At 50.5% G+C, this 19,314-nt stretch overlaps 1 protein-coding gene across 3 annotated transcripts in view; it reads right to left on the bottom strand.

Moving 5' to 3' along the window:
• Nucleotides 1-16,838: 16,838 nt before the first annotated feature.
• The window catches only part of LOC114842774 (pyruvate carboxylase, mitochondrial-like), a 189,206-nt gene continuing 186,730 nt past the window's right edge, over nucleotides 16,839-19,314 (bottom strand). For all 3 annotated transcript variants that reach the window (XM_029128632.3, XM_029128641.2, XM_029128650.3), the window contains exon 27: nucleotides 16,839-19,311. In XM_029128632.3, coding sequence (XP_028984465.1) covers nucleotides 19,162-19,311 — 150 coding nt within the window. In that variant the 3' untranslated portion in view covers nucleotides 16,839-19,161. The remainder of the gene's footprint in view (nucleotides 19,312-19,314) is intronic.

The raw sequence follows: 19,314 nt of genomic DNA, 5'->3' as shown, positions 1-19,314 counted from the left end.
AGCAGCTGCCGCCGCGCCGCGGTTCGGGTTGCGGCGTACGGCTTCAAAGTCCGACGCGCTAGCTTTTCTCTGACGAGCTGCTGATTCAGGGGAGATTATCGTTCACACCTGATAATTAAAGGTTTCTTTGCATTTTTGTTACATAGAGCAGCCTTCAGTTCTTCTGCTCGACTGAAATGCACACAAGCAGTTTCACAGCGCGTTGCATAATGTTATGGACGACGAGCCTCTGAGCTGCAGGCTGCACGACTCAGCCCCCAAAGGTAACGCTGTGAGCCTGCACTTTCTCCCTCATAAATGAGCCAACGTTTGCATTTAATATGTTGGAGATGATGCTTTTTGAAACTGAAGGGCAGCACAATTAGACAACAAGCAAAGCACTTAATGGATAACTAACCTCGCAGCTATTCAGTCACGATGGAGCAGCTTAGTGTCGCTGGTTCGGAGCTACTACCGGACCTAAAGCTGTGGTGGGTCCTGATCTCCTCCTGGTGCAGAACAGCATTTTTATTCTCTCTTTTTTTTATTTTCTGAATATTTCTGACCAGTGCGTGTTGGCGTGCAGATTTTAGGTGGGCGAGTCTCAGTTTAACATGACAGAGGTGGTGGTCAGATCTTTAGCATAGAGGAGTTCTGGCACGAATCCTCCTTTAAATACCATTATTCTAAGCTTTGTAGATTCAAAGGGTAGAAACACGCATGAATAATGCCAACAAATACTACAAATATAGTTATTGTGTTGTAGAGGCACATTATTTTAACACAAACTCCCACTCACTTCGCTTCGATACTAACTTCAACAACATCAAACTCGGTGAGCTGAACCAGAGCCGGCATGTGATAAAAATTGCCAGATGGTGATATAATGTCTGCACAACTGTGTATGTGTGTTTTGTGACGTGTGTGTATAGACCACTTTGCATATCCACAAAAAAGGAGAAGGACTGGCTCCTAAATATGCAGGAAGAAAATGTTAGTTAAACAATGCAGATGAAACCATCCACCTACTGTGAAACACAGCACCAGGTATCACACACACACACACACGCACACACACACACACGCACACACGCGCACGCACGCACACACACACACACACACACACACACACACGCACACACACACACGCCACGCACACACACACACACACCCACACACACACACACACACACCACACACTCGACCACGCCACACACACACACACACACCACACACCACACACACGCACACGCCACACACACACACACGCACGCACGCACACACACACACACACACACACACACACACACACACACACACACACACACACAGGTCTTACTCCATGTCCTCCATGTTGCACCGCTTTGATTTGACCCGGCAGCTGAACTATTGAACATTTATTCATACACATTTTAAAAATTCATCCTGACACTTTCTTTCTCAAAAGGCTAACTTGGATTCTCTCTGTTCGATGCCATGTTAGAGGAGCTTGTGCTGCACGGCCTGTGAAGATGGATCTTGAATATTTTATGGAGTTGGCGTATTGTGTTTCCAGTCTTCAGTGGATACGCTAGAACTTAAGACAAGTGTATTCTACAGAAATACAATATGTACCTAATGTGGACTTAATCACCAGCTGAGGCACCGGCGGAGCCAATTACAATCACTTTTTAGCATTTTCTCACATATCGTTCCTTGATTTGCTGAGTAATTAGGGGCTGCTTGTTTTTTAATCTCCCGTCCAGCTCCTGCTGAGTCACCTGTGGTGCATTCAGAGCGGTGCTGGGGCTGCGGTGCGTACGGTAGCTCACTGTCCTGCTGCAAAACAGAGGATGGTTCAGTGCAAACAGACGGGCGAAGGCCAAAGCGCGGCGTTTTTCGACCACGTGTGAATAGAATAAAAACGAAATGGGAAAGAGTTGTGGTGCAAACAGAGTCAACGGGAAATCCAAGTTATCGTCTCAGGCACTTTATTCCCGCACCCACGAGAACCAAACGAACCATCAGACCCCTCAGACGCCGGCAAACGCTGTGTTCACACCAACGGAACGTGAATCCGGATGGCGCAGAGCAGGAAAACCATTCGCTCCTGTATTAGGTTGTTTTTAAGCTCAACTGACACTGAAAACGACCTTTCTAATAGCATCACAGCTGTAAAGTGTAACATAAAGTTTGATGGAGGACACTCGTGGTGCAGACAAACATAGAAGCAGGAACTAGGACCGGTGAGAGGCCTCAGAGTGAGGACGGACAGGGAGACGCCTTCATGGTGGTTTACGCCCACTTTTCTGCAGCATCAGAACACAAACGTGCCTCCGCTTGTCTCCGCACAGCGTCACGCGCCGCCACCGCGCTGGGCGTTTTGCTTCTGGCTTCGGGGGAGACTCCGTCACTACATTTCAACCACACCGCTCCAGGTTTTAGAGCCGAGCACACGCTGGACCGGACGACCTCCCCTCAGTCGCATTATTCCAGCGTCCACCTCCGTATTAATGCCGCCGTGGTTCTCATCTCTCCTCATCGCCTCGCTCACTCCATTTGTCGCCTCTCTCTTGATCTATCTGTCTGTCAGGGCGACCCCTTCCTCTGCCGCATCTCTGTTTCTATCCATCTGTCTGAAGCGGTCTCTCTTTGGGGGACGTGGGCCCAGTCAGATCCATCACATCACACCGGGACTCGACACTGGCAACATACAGATCTCTCTCTCTACGTCTCCGTGTACACCTCTAGCTGCATAGACAAAACCATCCATCAGTCTGTCTCACACACACACACACACACACACACACACACACACACACACACACACACACACACACACACACACACACACACATACACACACACACACTCAGCCTTCAGCATAGAAAGTAGTTCCACACTGCATCTTTCCACTTGTCTCTTGTATCTGTCTTTTGAATCATGTATTTCTCTTTTTTTTCCCTGTCTGTCCATCCATCTGCCTCCGTCTGCCTCGATCCCGACACGTCCCCGTCTGATGTTTGTGTTTCCAAGACGATGCAGTAAAACACTTCTGTTCTATCCCTGTCATCGCGCCTGGCAACGCTCCGCTGCTCCATTACCACGGCAACAGAGAACTGTCCCCTTTCATTACGGCGCTCATTAACGGCACATGCACAGGAGCGGAGGCACGCATGCAACCGGCTACATGCAAAGGAACACACACACACGCACACACACACACACACACACACACACACACACACACACACACACACACACACACACACACACACACACACACACACACACACAGGAATGAAGGCAGACAAAAGAGCGATGCTCATGCATGAGCGTTAACTCGCCATGTAATTGCCTGGCCATATTGGAGCTGCTCCTCCAGTATGTTACACATTCAACAAACTGCAGGGCACGCACTACTGGGTTCAACTTAACAGCATTAAGTGCACTTCGGTGCTTCGCTGGGGCCTCAGCAAATGATACACACTGCATGCACTGGTGAGCCTTAACGCAGGGCTCGGTCCGTGGGCCAGCCACAGGCTGAGGCGGCCTCCACGGAGCACACATGGAGACACGGCTCTGTTCTCAGTGTGACCATAATGTTATCTGTTACCGCGCAGCGACTGCAGGAAAATGCAGCGTGGGAAATAAGCGGGTTTTGAGTTCAAACGTCCGGCACGTGGATTTATTGGCGATGTGGCAGAAGCGAAACAACCGCGGCCGATAACTGCCTGTTTATTAGCAGCGTCGTGACCCGACAGACAGACGTGCTCGTCTCACGGAGGCGATAACCCTTCAGGTGTGTATTAAGTTGGCGAGAGAACTCTTACACAAGCCAGTGGTCAAGTCAGTTGTCACTTTTCACTTTTGTGCTTGGCTGGGCAATATGAGCCCTGCCAATGGAAATTGCCTGGAAAGCGCTGCAACCCGAGATTACAGGTGTCAAACTTACCTCCACGGGCTGACAACTGTAACAAGCAGGCTGTCTGGAGCCCCCCCACCCCACCCCCACCCCGCCTGCATCTCATTTCAGGGAGGCGAGGGATTCTCCTGGAGGCTCAGGATGGAGATGGAGGAGAGGCCACAAACGCGCCAGATAAATAAAATGAAATGAACGCATAAACGCCATGCGTAAAGCCTCATGCTTCTGTTTTGCATCTTGGACACGAACAGATCTTTAACAGTGAACATGCTGCAAATATAGAAAAACTTTTAAAGGTTCAAATAATGACATCACTTGCTGCAGCTTGCATCATCTGGCTTCCACTGACTCCTTAATCAATACAGTCCAACCTTTAGACGTCTTTACAGTACTGGGCCAAAGAAAGCGCGTGCACTAAAGTATTGGGCAGCTTTAAAAAGTAGAGACCCCCCCAAACGTTACATCAGATGAGAAATTTCCTGTACCTACAGGATCTGAGGACAATACAGTATAAAGTAGGTGAATGTCCCTCTAAGAGCTGCCGCCGTGGTACATCTTCGAAGGCCCGGCCTACAGATAACGGCTGTGACGGGGAGCTTTCACAGCCGCCGACTACAGCAGCGGCCAGGCCAGTCTGTTCTGCTACGCTGGCTGTAATGGTGCCACGAAAACCAAAGGCGTATCACGTCAAACTGCCTGCTAGCCTCCTGACGCTGCCGCGGAGATCCCATCGACGTGAAGGAAAAGCTAGCGAAGCCTCCGCTGCACTCACAGCCTGTGAATATCTACCCATAAGACAGCAATCAACTCAGAGGAAACCAGGCGGGAGCTAACGGCGCTAACAACACGCCATGTCGGAGGGTTAGCCTGTAGCGCGTGAGCCTGTTCTGAACCACCTCCAACGCGTCTACAAGAAAAACTGCCTTGAGCTGAATCTTCTCTTTCACATCCAAAGTCATGAGAAAGCAGCTGGTGTGTGCGTTTACTGTACGGCTGCTCTTCCACCGGTCTGTGTGCCGACGCTAGCGCGACGCCTATCCGCGCATCTGGCTGCCAACGGACGCGCACGCCAGGTACAAGCTGTTCAAACAGGCTTTGATACGGAGGACAGCGGCGCGCGTCCGTCACAGCGGCGGCTCGAAACAAAATGCGCGCGACTGACGAAGGCTGTCAGTAACATTTGATCCACCGTCGCCTTTCGGGCCTAAAAGCCCGCGGCGGTGGCGCTGCTTCCACAGCGGGGAGCGGCTGCGCGGCCGCAGGCTTTTCCGGTCGCCGCCTGAAGAATCTGGGTCATGGGCTTAAAACGTTTAAGTAGCCATGTCAAGAAAAGTCCCGGACTGAGGCTCTAATAGTAGCTTTAGTGTCGCTGACTTTGGCTTCATGGCTCCCTCTCCTGCTGGATGGATTCTGCATGGGCGGACGGGGCCTCGCGCTTTATCTGCCGCCGTCTCGTCCTCGCTCCGCGGCCGACGAGGGCCTCGCGCCGCCCGTTCTCCTCCAGCTGGGCGTAATTCAGCATCGATAGCACTTATCTGTGATCCGTGGAGCTTCCTCGGCACTGGGAGGCTAATGGGATAATCTCGCTCCCCTCTCTCGCTCGCGCCTCGATCCCACGGGGCGAGTCGGCCGCTCGCAGGAAGTGGCTTTTGCCAAGTTTGGGTGCTGACCGAGAGAGAAATGGCCGACGGGGGCGGATTAGTGGCGGCCGCCGGTCAATGCGGCCCAAATAGAGCGGTCTGCTGTGACGCGAGCAGAACCCCAAGGATGAGATTCCTGTTGGACGAGCCTGAAGAAAGGCCTCTGGCAGGAGAGGAACCCCCCCCACAAACACACCGCCGCACCTCTGTCTTTGTAATTTCGGTCAAATAGAAGTTTTGTGCTGAGTCGTTGACATTTACAGCTGCGCGGCTCCGCGCCCGCCACAGTTATTATATAGCAGTCACACGTTAAAATGAAGTAAAACATTATCACTGCAGAATTATGACTCAGGCAGAAAGCACGCATTAGACGGGTCATGAATAATGTTTATTACGCTGCAGCCAGCCATTTCTTGACGTTTTATCAACCCTTGGAGCTCTCTCTCTCTCTCACACACACACACACACACACACACACACACACACACACACACACACACACACACACACACACACACACACACACACACACACACGGCCTTGTGGTGCTATAAATGTGGGGCCCCATCATTGACATAATACCTTCCCTAGCCCTTTACCCTACTCCTAACCATTACAAATAAAGGCAGACGTCTAACCTTTGCTCTAATCCGAACTAAACCTCAATTCTAACCTCAGCCCTAAAATCACATCTTGACCCACAAAAAGGCCTTTAAAGTTGTGGGGCCCAGTCAAAGGGCCCCATAAGTGACTATAGGGCCCCACTTTGGTACAAAAAAAGGATTTTGGGCCCCACTCCAATATAACAAGGGCACACACACACACACACACACCCGTGTGGGGCTTTTACTGCTGACTGGAACACTGCGGCTCAGGCTCTGGGGTCTAAGAGATCATGACTCACATCGTGTCCATTAATGTTTGTTGGTCCCGTTGCTTTCCGTCTTGTAAGTCTGCATCCTGCTGTCTGTTTGGCTGCATGTGAAGTGGGTTTTAGTGCTTTTGTGTTTACAACTATTTTCTGGGGCTGGAGTTATTTTGATACACTGTTTGTTCCCATCACTTAGTTTTTCCTAAATGATTTTTAGTTCTACCTGCGTGTAGTGTAAACTATTCTCCTGCCCAGCAGCGTTTTTGTGTTTAGTCATTTTCATACTAATCACTTTCACTCGCACTTTGTCTTGTAGTCAGTTCCTTGAATCAAAACAAATCCTTTTTTCATGTAGCTGCGTTTGCATCCAGTCGAGGGTTTGTTCGAGGGAAACTCCAGTGTTTGGTGCGGGTTCGTCGGCTTAGTAGCTTCTCTTTGAGCACAGAAACCAAAGAAGGGACTCGGGATCAGCGTTAAAGAGGAAGTAGCTCGGCGCCGGTTTGAAGCTGGAGGCCTTTCGCCTCCGTCCGCGTCAGCCTCTCCGTGGCCCCGGCGCCGGGAGCAGGCGTTTGAGGGGAGACGGGCGCTGGTGTTTGTGTTTCAGCAGCCGCCTGCACACAGAACAAAGGCCCCGTCGCCTCCTCCATCCCTGCTGCTCATCAATCACGTCTTCTCCCGTCTCTTTGCCGCCTTTCGCCTCGTTCGGCGCTGCGCTGCGTTGAATCACATCCACACAGAAAAACAGGGAGGAGAAACTATCAGAGAGCCGAGGTTAAAGGGGATCAGTTCTCAGCAGTGATGTGAGAATAAACAGGGCTGGAAACAAAAGACAAACAGATCTTTGTTGTCGGCTAATATATTCTCTATGTACACAAATATGTGCATGCATATGCCGAGAAGATTACGAACCCGCGCGCGACTGATGTGGGAACTTTGCGTCTGTAGCTGCGATGACGGTCGATTCCTCCGAGGTTCGACGCGACGCCTCAGACGCTCGTCAGACGCGACACGTGCGTTTTGTGCCGCGGACGACCGCCCTCAGCCGCGACGGGCTTCCGGCGGAATTAAAAGGAAAAGACGCTCTTGAACGGAGGATGAGACGCGTCCGCGCTTTGAAGGCGTCTCTGTGAAATCGCATCTCACAAAGCGCTCGCTCCCCCGAGGACGCTGACGCCGCGCTTTTGAATCGCGCCCTCGCGGTTCCCGCGCGCCGCGTCCTTCGGGCCCGAGCGTGGCGCGTTGAGGCGCGCGCGCCGCTCCGCCGTCGCCGCGTGACGGTAGGCGCGTTTAACAGATGGATTCACCGTTTGTGGGCCATTAGGACGAGTCGGCGCGGCAGACAGACGCGCTGAGAAACGGCCGTGATTGACCCATTCTTCCTAATAAACAGCGCCTGTCAGCGCTGTGAGGGCGGGAGCTGACGGCTCCTTTCATGCATTCAGGGCGCGTCTGGGGATGGAAGCCTCGTGTGAAACGGAGGAATTGTGCACATGCCACCGATTCCTGACGGGGGTCACGTGCTGAGACGCGGACTCGGGGTCAGCGGCTGGAGCGTGACGTCACCCGGGGCTGCGGCTGCGCGAGACGAACGTCCGAGCATCGCACACAGTCCAGAGCTTTGAGTCTTGAAAGCAGAGAGCACTTTAGGGTTTAATCAGCGCCATGAAGTCCAGAGTGATTCCACTGTTCTGCCCTTCAGGCATCAGCAGCCGTCTCACCACGGAGACATTACTGTTAAGGAGCATATTTTCATCGAGATGCCTTTATTGCTCATACCAGAGGCTGCAGAGAAGCGACTTCCAGCCGCTGAAGGAACACGTTCTACATCCAGAGATGAGGCTGACGAGACATTATTTATTATGTCTCTAATAATGAAATAATGAATAGATGTACTTTAATGAATAGACGCACTGAATGAGCAGATCAATGTGTTGTCACTGCCTGCTGTGATGCTTTTAGTCGGAGAGTACGAAGAGAAGGTCAGACACACACACACACACACACACACACACACACACACACACACACACACACACACACACACACACACACACACGCTGAGCAAACTATATTGATTAGATTTTTTAAATTCCTCTTCAACAGGGTTTTCAGAAGCTTCCCTCTCATTTCACCCCTTTAAACGCAGAAGCAGATCAGATGAATGTTTTGACCTTTTGTCCTAATAGGATGATGAGGTTTCTCTCTCTCTGTCTTCTTCTTGAAGTGTATTTTAATAATAGGGTTTCATGAAATTCAAGTAGCTACAAAATTTATAAGTCGGGCCTCTTCTCTGTCGGGCTCAGTGACTGTTTGCTCCTCTGAACACGACTGTGCTAATAACTAAGATCTTGGGAATCAGTCGTTCTGATGTGTTATCACACGTCTGGATCCTTTATCACCTGCTCTACATTTATAAAGTCAGACCTCCTGTTCTGTCAAGCTGATAATCACACGGCTCCAATTCAATATAAAATTCCAAGGTCACAATTTACCAGCATTTGTGTTTCTGCCAACATGGCCCATAAGCATGAATCAGACAAGGCCTTTAGCTCCTCATCATTGTCTGTTTAATGTCAGGCAGGAGTAGAAAACAGCAGGCCAGATGTGGCTCGAAGATCCTATTGATTACAACGCTCATAATGGATTCATTCTCCACAACAAAGAGAGGCAGTTCATTCGTTGTTACGACGGAGCTGCCGCTATAGCGGCGGTTCAATGAAGTCGATGGGATGAGCTCTTTTTCTCACAGCAAGGTTCAGCATATCAGGCGGCTGCAGGACCGCCCTCGGTTTATTCCGCCGCTCATCGAATCCTCAGCCTTTTGCCAGGTCATGGGGCGACGAGGTCACTGGGTAATTCACCGCGGCCGATGTTAGCCTGCAGCCGTCGTGTGAGCTGGGGACGCGTGCGTGAAGCCCGGCGCCGGGTTCTCGCGGTGACCCTGGGCCCGTGATTCTGCCTCAGCAGGTCACGGAAGCCGAGGCGGGTCAGCGAACGCATCTCGCACTCGTTTAACCTGCGCAGCTGTGCAAAACCCGAACTCCGACATAATGAGAATCGCGGCGGAGCAGGTGTATCCGGGTTGTTTGTGCTATTTCTTCATTCCATTACTCGCCTCTGTTTCATTATCGGCTCAGTTCCACCAGAAGATTCCGAGGTGCCGGTGGAAAGCGATTTGCTCGAGCCGAGGCACACGTTCATCCGACGAGCCGGGTTTTCATGCAGGAAGCCGCCGCGCAGGTTGCATCACCGATTGTGCCTCGTCGGCGCTAGTTGTTGCTATTTGAAGTGATTTTACAGAACTGTGAGGCGCCGCATGTTTTGGCCTCTAGGTGCGTTTGTAACCTTTGAACTCGCTTCTAGAGAGACAGAACCCTGGGGGAGCGGACTCGCGACCAAAGGAGAAGCAGCAAAGCGCTTCTCACGGGGAATTCGCACGGTTATAGCTCTATTTAAAGCCCGCTCTTATTCTGCAGGCACGCTATTATTTCCACATCCGAGCCTGGTTGCTTGACAAAAAACACAAATCCTTTCATATTTGGAAGGTAAATGTGGTTTTCATTAGAGGGAATGCCTCCAGGACCTCTACACCTGCAGAGGCCGGCCCCGTTGGCAGGAGGTGTTGGTCTTATTCTGATCAGACACCTTGGCTGTTACAAACAGGCCTTCACAATGAGTTTATTACACCTGCAGCTGTTCTATTCTATTTCAAATTCTTGTTTTTCTACCAAAGTGGGGCCTTTTGGCTGGTCCTCACTTTTTTGAAGGCCTGTTTGAGGGTCAAGATGTGATTTTAGGGCTGAGGTCAGAATTGAGTTTTGGTTCAGATTAGAGCAAAGGTTAGATGGGGAGCGGCTTCGGACGTTATCACGCCATTCAATGGTCATTATCATTGGTTATCAGCCCATACGTATGAGCCGGTAGGTGCCCATCTACCTGCTGGCAGCGGTGAATAGGTGCGGTAGATCGTTGTCAATGATCCGTAAGGTTGATCACGGCTCGGATGATTTAACCAGCAGAGTCAGTAGGGGCGCTGTTGAGCGGTTGTTGTTCCGACGGGAGGATCAAAGTTTTTGTTTTTGATTTATTAGCGAGCATAACTTAGCAAGTAGCTAGCGGTATTGTGTTAGCTAACTGTAACCTGAACCCCCCCACCCGTTATCCAGCCCTAACCCCAACCACAATAACCTCTAAAGCTGCTTAACATAGCAACTTAGCTAGCTGTTAGCTGTTCGCGAGGAGGCAGAGCAGGCACCTACTGGCCCATTCGAATGCGCTGATAAGTTCTGATCAGCCCATTCGTAATGGCTGATAACATCCGAAGCGGGTGAGATGGGTGCCTTTAGTTATGATGGTTAAGGGCAAGGGGAGGCATTATGTCAGTGGTGAGATCCCATTTTAATGTAACCACAAGGGTGTGTTTTTGTTTCACCTTGTTTTTGTGTCTTCACCAGCTTATCGTAGCTTCCTTATTCCTTCCTACAGTCAGCTTTGCCTCAGTTCCTTTGTCAGTGCACATCATCATCAGCATCGGAGCAGACACGCAACCTCGTGGTTGTGATGCTTTTTATCACCTCCACTCGTACAAGCACCAGCAGGAAACAGTAGCGTGAGCTAAAGCTGGGTGTGGACCACCTGGAGCTATTCCAGGCGTCTTCTGAGTTTCCCACTGCAGATGTTCTCACGCGTCGACAATGTGTGAGCACACAACAGCGCAAAGCGGGAGAGTTCAGCAAAAGATCTGATCCCACTCAAGTGCGAATGCTGCAGGCAACAACTCTACAATTACAATTGTGGAACGAGGTCAGAAGTCAGAATTTTATTTGAATTTGAATAAAGTACAGCAGAATGAATCATCATGTTTCTAACAGATGCAAATCCTTACAAATATTGTTGTTACAAACACTGGGTTTATTAACCAGTAGCCAGTTGGTGCCATTACAGATCAACATCTGCATTTTTTTGAATTAGAGCATGTAAATTAGTCTGAAGAGTTCCTAGTGTGTTTTCTTCAGCTCTGAATAAAACTTTTATCCATGACCAGGTTTCTGTGGTCACTTAACCATGAGTTTAGCTCTATAGCATTAAACACTCCCAATAAATATTCAACACCCTGCTTGAAATTGAGCGTTCTGTGTTTTTTATTCGTCATAGAGGTCATTTAGTTTGTCTGTAAAACAATCAAATAAAAAGTTTCCTATCCAACAAAGAGCTTTTTTAAGTGTGCAGCACTGATCTGTACCGTAAACAGTGCTTAGTGGATACGTGGCCTTGTCTGTACTGTAAAAGTTTCCACTGAGCAACAATTACTTTTTATTTCACCGGTTCAGTGCTCTGCTCCCCTTCATTTACTGTACTTCATTTACGTCTCAGTCGTCGAGTACCTGACTTTGACCAAACACTGACTGTCTGGTGTCTACATAGGGAGACCTGGAGTGGATTTATTGAAGCCGGTGAATTATCACTAACATTAAATCAGTGCATCAGACAGATTGGGCTAAAGAAGAAATCACCATCCATCAGGACTCCTCTTACACGGTCTGTCTTTGTATTTTTCATCTCGATACATCACTGCCTGTTACACTGCTGAATCCTGGGACTTGTTAGCGTTTACTGTATAATTCAGAGCTGTTTGTGCATTTCCTCAGCTGCTGAAAACCCGGGATGATGTTTGACAGCTGTGAGACCACAGTTGTGAACTTTCACGCACAGCTGTGAATGAATAGCGGAGCGCTAACGGAGTCTTTCCAGCTAACGGCAACCTGCAGCGCTTGCTGTATGACACGAGCTGTTTTGTTGCAGCTAAACAAACACAAGGTGATTGTTGATTATGTACAAAAGGAGGAAATCTGCAGAAAAGAAGGCTTTGTGGTGTGATCACAAGGGACTGACGCCTAACAAACATTTACTGGAGATGCTTTCGCAGCTTAAAAGTGTTCTGCGGTGTAAAACTTTGAATAATGGTGTTGCTATGTTGGTGGGGTTAAAGTTGCAAAAACGGGTCAGGCCAATGCATTGGTAGCATTGGAAATAGTGAGAGTATTACACTAAAATTCATAAAGTCTTTGCAGCTTTGGTATTTTTTTTTTGTGTAGGGGAGGTCAAATACACAACTTTGAGTTTGGACATTGAATTTAATCCACATAGAAAGAACTTCTGCCCGACAACAATATCAACAGCTCTAAATAGAAAACAAATACACATTTTTATCCCAGACCTGATTGTGGAGGAGGAATTTTTTGCCAGTGCATGTGCTCAACATTCGCTCCGTGGGGGCTCGTTCCACCCCGACCACCCCTGTGGCTGTGGCCCTGAAGCTGGTGAGAACGGTCGTCAACGTGTACGGTACAGGTGGGTCTCGAGTACATGCACGCACCTGATCGCAGTAATAGACTGATACGTGGTCTTTTTAACTATGACGGTTGCCTGACTGCACGTGACAGACCGCAGTCAAACAAGTGGCCTCAGTGACGGGACCAAGCGTGGATCCTTCACACGCCGATATTTTCCACAGGTGGAGCGATCACGCTGCAGGAACAAGTGTGACTTCTCACACACTCAGCGTGGACGAGCAGCCATGAATCACGAGCGCCGCTTGTTTAAATACATCTAAAGATGTCACTTTAACACGTCGCGCGCGCCTCGAACGCAGGACGCCGGTCTCCCTGTCACTTCCTGGACAGACGGCGCGCGGACGTGTTCGTGCGTAAGACGGGCCCGCGCGGGACAAAGTCCGTCTGAACACACCTGTTGCCACGGTAACCGCATCATTGGCTGACCCCGGGGCGGCACGTGTAGGTGCACGGACAGACGCCTCGCGACTGGTGGGAATAACAAAACTGTGACGCACGCGGGTAACAAAAATAACAAGCGGCGCGGCTGCGCGTCTTTGATCCTCTCCTTCCTAATTCTTTAATTCCTGTCTGGGCTCAGCGTCGCCGTTCTCTCCCCCCTCTGTCGCATCCAATCCTCGCTGTCTCGCTGCCCGCGCGTGCGTGTGTGTGTGTGTGTGTGTGTGTGTGTGTGTGTGTGTGTGTGTGTGTGTGTGTGTGTGTGTGTGTGTGTGTGTGTTTCTGCTCTCGTCGGCTCGCCTCTTATATTCGCTGCAGCGCTTTGATTCGAGCTGGAACGTTTTAAGCCCACAGTGGCAGAGAGGGGTCAACCTCTCAGACACGCGCATGCGCACACGCTGGGACACGGCGTCCGCGCGGCGACAGCGCAAACAAAAGGCATCAGCTGCGCGCGCCGCGTGCGCGTTCGTGGCCTTTTTGACACCTCTGGCTAAACGAGCACTGTGGAGCCGTTTTAGTACTTAATGAGATGTGTCATCACACACACACACACACACACACACACACACACGATCAACGCCGTTTCTCTTGTTCACCATATTTCTCCCACACAGCAACTCGCGGTGTCACAAGCTGTTGCATTCAAAAGCCCTGACAGGGATTAACTCTGGAGACGATCTGTGTCACGACTAGTTATTTGCCGTCACGTGACGCCTTCAAGCTTCCAGCTGGAGTTGTCTGTGTTCTGGTGTGATCAATACACAACAGCTCATCATTCACTTCCACAACGGGGCTCATTCTGGAGCAGGGTGTGTGAGTGTGTGTGTGTGTGTGTGTGTGTGTGTGTGAGAGAGAGAGAGAGAGAGAGAGAAAATTAAAAAAGCAGCATTTGGACCTTTTCAGAGTGTGGACGGACCGGGACGCGTCTGAGTGAAGCTCAGAGCCGAGCGACCCGTCTGCGTGAGACGCCGCAGCGTGTCCGCGTCGGTTCTGTCCTTATTCAGACCGGAGAATTACAGCGAAGAAAGAGGCAAAGCCAGCAGTGAGGGGATTACGGAGGAGCAGGGAGGGGATTAGAGGGAGAGCTGTACCTCCACACGGCAGCGGCCCCCGTGGCCCCCGTAAGGGAGCGGTACCAGAGCGGCTCCCGGGCCGGCGGCCGCCTCCGCCGGGCGCATGCGCACGGGGCTCGGCTGTTTGCCGTTCATTTGGACAGCGGCGAAGCGGACAAAGGGATGAGCAGCGAGGGCGCCACAAAGGGGATCTGAACTCTGGCACTCATTTACAGATAAGAGCCAGGAGTTATTAAGCGCTCTCATTCTGGGATCCAAATGAGAAATTTAGTCTGTGACCCGGAGACCCGGCGAAATGAAAATGTTTGCTTCTCGCGCGGCGGCGCCGACGCCCCGTCGGAGCGGCTCCTCGGCCCATTGTGCGGCGCGGCTTCATCCCCGTTTCCTCCCGCTGCCGAGGCTCCGAGCAGCTGGAGCGTCCGACACGAGAAACTAACGCTTCACTCCTGCACGTTCAGATGCTTCTGTTGTTTCACGCTTGCATTATTAAACACACACCAACGCAATAAGCGCGTGTTGATTTTCAGATTTAACACCTGAGCGGAGATGGAAAGGTGGTGACACGCGCCCGCGAGTCAGTTCAGCCTGGCTGAGAATTCAAGGCTGTGAAGGGACGCGTTTGAAGCGGCGGTCCACGCGCTAAAAGACGGGAATTAAGATCTGCGTGGAGCGGCTGTGATCATTATTACCGACAATTAACCGGCTCTGACCATGAGGAGGAACCACCAGAGGCCTCATTAGCCATTTATTCCTCTAAACGTGTATTTAATGCACATCAATCGTCGATTTACGGCGGCTCGCGCACACTGTGACAACATGCGAGAGCCCCAGGACCGCGTTAATAGATGTGCTTCAATAGCGGAAAGGTTGAGCTTTTCATTAAAACCAAATATAGCAAAACCTCTGCAAGGCCACAGTCAGCGGCACCAAGCCCAGAACCGGATCACTGGGGTCCAGCGCTCCGGCCCGAAATAAACAGCAGCAGCGTGACACGTGTTATTTCAGCTCAGTTTGATTTACGTTTGCTGAAATAACCTGGTTAAGATGCTTTTAATCCAAGACCCCCCCCCCACTTACTTCTATAGGGACTTATTGATCTCTGTAAATGAAAGACCTCATCTACTTCTAACTGTCTGACCTCGTGTTCATGGCTTAATACCACCAGTGAGCAGCGCAGGCTTCACGCGAGCTCCAGAATGTCAACTAGTGGCCACATCCAACTTGATCAATGTCCCCAACGATCACCGTCCTAATGGTGCAGGCGGTGGGAGATCAATGGGCCGCAGGCCTGATTCGGAGCAGTTCATCAGTCCTGAAGCCCATCTATTGGACCTGTTTAGGGACAGGAGGCCGTCGTGGCTGCGTCGACCGCTTTGGACGCACCGGACTAAGAAAATCATTTGACCCGTTCACACCCCAAAAGAATTCTGCTGAGTTTGAGAGGACGTATTTAAAATGGGACCCAGCGTGTTGCCGTCGGCAACCGACTCCACAGGTTTGGCTTGAACGCTAGACGACCGTTGCAGGTGATTCCACCACCATTAAGACACCGTGAGCGTTTGCAGCGGTGGCCTACGGTCCTGTTCACTGATGAGCGTCGGGTCGCTTTGCACAGAAACGATGGTCGTCACCGTTGCTGGGGAATACGAGGCGAGCGACACGCTGAGGTCAACATGGGCCCCAGTGTTAGCTTTGGTGGAGGAGGTGCAACAGTCTGGGCAGGCAGCACAGAACAGATCTGTTATTGTAGTTGGCTCAGTCACTGCGCGTTCTTACCTCAGACATCATAGAACCCGTCATCATCCTCCAATCCCCCCCCCCCCGTTCTGTTCATGCTCCACCACATCGTGGCAGAATTGTCACAGCTCCACTTGTTGGAAGTTGGAGTGCCTCATATGTCATGGCCATCAATGTCCCCTGATCTGAAGCCCATGGAGCAGGTCTGGGACCAGTTGAAGCGGAGACTGCATGATCGTAGCCCACCCCCACGTGACCTGGCAGAACTGCGTGTACCACTTGTAGATGAGTGGAACGCATTGCCTCAGAACAACATGAGGCTGGAGAGGAGCGTGAGGCGTCGCTGTCAAGCTGCCAAATGGTGGAAACACCCGCTACTGATGCTGTCAATTTTTGTTATTTGGGCCTATCCTTGTTATTGTCTACTTTTTGGGGTAATAAATATTAAACAATTGAAAATGGTGTTTCTTCTCATACATTAAGTAAAATTTACCTTTGATATTACTATTTCATTAAAATTTAGAGCAAATAGGAAAGTCATAAATAACAATATCCTTAAAATAATAGTTATATAATAACTTATTGTGAGTCGTGTACGTTATATCTAATTATTAGCTGTCTCTGCAGGACGACAGCCTGACGTGCACCACACCATCCACAGCCTTCAGGTGCACGGCTCCAAGCAGCTCAGAGCTGATGAGTCTGCTCTGGAGCAGGGCCCTGACTGACGGGTCGGCTGAGGCCCTGATGGTGTTGGTCGGCCACAGCTGGCCTTCAGCTGGGCGTCGGTCCCGCCGTGCTCTGGGTGAAGCTGAGATATGCAACACACAGTGACACAGTGGGTTCAGTTATATCTTTATTGGTACATACAGCTTTAACAAGGACAATGATCCAGTACATGTTTCCCATAAGCCTGTGCTTTGTCTCCTGTAAGAACACTCGCGTCTGACACGCTGATGTAAACTACTTCTGTTATTAAAGATTATACCACAAAGGTTAATTTCAAAGCATGATTATGCAGATATGAGAAAAACAGACAACTTGAAGGAACAAGTCCATGGAGACACTTTAATGTGCAGCTAGCTCCTGCTTAAACATCCAGTCTGCTCGGTTTCATGAAAACACACAAAGGAAGCGAGAGAAAGGGTAGAGAGATGTCACCGACCCCATTTTCATTGTCTTCGCAACAGTTCACTCCTGGCGGCGTGGGCTCACGACAGGTCAACATTACACCCTGCTTTGCGTCACATTTGACACTGAAACGATGGATGTCAGGGTCAAAACACACAAACGCTGCCACGCACTGTACATTATTGCATGAGCTGATGATGATGTCATCTTGTGCAAATTCAGTGTGCGGCGGAACGAGGGGGAGCGTGAGGAGAAGGAGGGCGGATAGAAACTTGGGCACGCGAGGAGAGATAATGGAGCGGGAGGGAACTTCACCATTACGCTTCAGCAGCTTGTTCAAACCACTCAGACGCTTCCACCGCGCAGGCGGGCGTGGCCCCTGTGCTGCTCATGCACAGTGTAAAAGGTGACTCATTGTTGGAGATAATGGAACAGAATGCGGCTGCGTGAAAAGTGGTATTTTAAATGAGCGCCCCGGTCGACGCGCGCTGATCCCTGTGCTCGCGTAAAAGGGACGGAGCCACATGCTCAGATCACCCTCCACCTGTAGCTGGGACCGACCCCAGACAGGTCACTAGTCAACATGGTCGCGTAACAGGCGACGGGGGGTCACGGCTGCACCGCTGCAAGTGCTTTGGACGGTGTGTTGCCATGGAGACGAGACGACGCACCAGCGTTTCACTTTTGCGCGTGTGCTGTGACTGTTTCAAATCTTTTCGCGTGTGTGGCAGCTTTGCAGGTCCAACATTATGATTTGTCTTAGAATTAGTTCAAAAACATACACGCTTCACCTCCTGTACACACACACACACACACACACACACACACACACACACACACACACACACACACACACACACACACACACACACACACACACCATAAAACAGGCTGCTGCTGCTGGCGCTCTCCAGAGTCTCTTATTAGTCCGGCTAATTTCACATCATTTGACAGAGAATTAATTCCTAAATTAATCAGCGGAGCCTCAGAAAATAACACCACATGCCCGATTACGGCGCCATGTAATCCCATTTACACCTTGTGCTACAATCCCCATGCAACCCGAAGACCATTCACCCTAATCTGTGCCGGGCTCATTGAAGACAGGGCAGGAAACTTCTCCGACGTCACACCATCTGGCCACAGACGCATGCCTCAACGCTGCGGCTGTCGGGGCTGGATTGGTTGAATTTAGCAGAGGTGCGTTTGAAACGCGGCACCCGTTATCCAGCGGTGCTTCAGTGCGGCTTCATATCAAAGTCAAAAATGGAAACATTTTCACATCAGATTATTACAAAAATAAACCGTGTGCTGTTACTGATACAGTAACATGTTTGACTTTGGTGCAGTGACCGTGCCCCTCACATTGAGCCGCCTGCTTTGCTGTGCTTCTCTTTGTGAAAACATAAAAAGGTGGAATTAAGCTCAAATTATTGCTTCCTTCAGCACCTGTGTGCGTCGTGCCTTCTCCCTAAAAGGACGTCTCACATTTGTAGTCATGAAAACAAAACAGTCGGGGGAAACATTCTAAATGCCACCAGTGATAACACATTCCCAGAATGCACTGTGACTAATGTCAGAGGCTGAAAATGAAATGTAAAAGCAAACATGATCACATCATCACGTGGTTTGGTAGCACGTCATCAGGAGCATAGAGACGTTCTGACCCTGTACGTGTCACACTCACTGTAAACTCACATTAAGACTAGTATTTAAGTAAAGGAATGCGTCATGTACAATGTTAATTTCCACAAGCTGACAGGACATTAGTAAATATGTTGTGACCTACTCATCACACCTAAGGTGTCGCCGGGAGCCGGCCTCCTGTTTAAGCTTGTTGGATCGTATGTGCTTTAAACCATCAGTCTCCTGAAACACACAGCGCCGCTTGGGGCTCATATGATTTGTGTGTGAAGACCTCCTCTTCCTGTCCTCCCTGCTCCGCTCCACTCCCTCCCTTTCATCCTCTTCTCCCCATGTTCTGATTCAATGTCCCCCCCGCCCGGCCCCTCCCCTCCCCCCCTTCCTCCCCCCTCTACTCCTCGATCTCCAGGATCAGGTCGTCTCCCTCCAGGGAGGCGTCGGCCGTGACGTGAACCGCCTTAACGGTCCCGGCCAACGGGGAGTTGACCACGGTCTCCATCTTCATGGCCGAGAGGACGCACAGCGGCTGACCCTTCTCCACCTT

Source organism: Betta splendens, chromosome 2 (assembly GCF_900634795.4).
Source record: "Betta splendens chromosome 2, fBetSpl5.4, whole genome shotgun sequence".
Taxonomy (NCBI): Eukaryota; Metazoa; Chordata; class Actinopteri; order Anabantiformes; family Osphronemidae; genus Betta; species Betta splendens.
The sequence above is the reverse complement of the archived record's forward strand: the minus strand, read 5'-3'. Positions and strand labels throughout refer to the sequence as shown.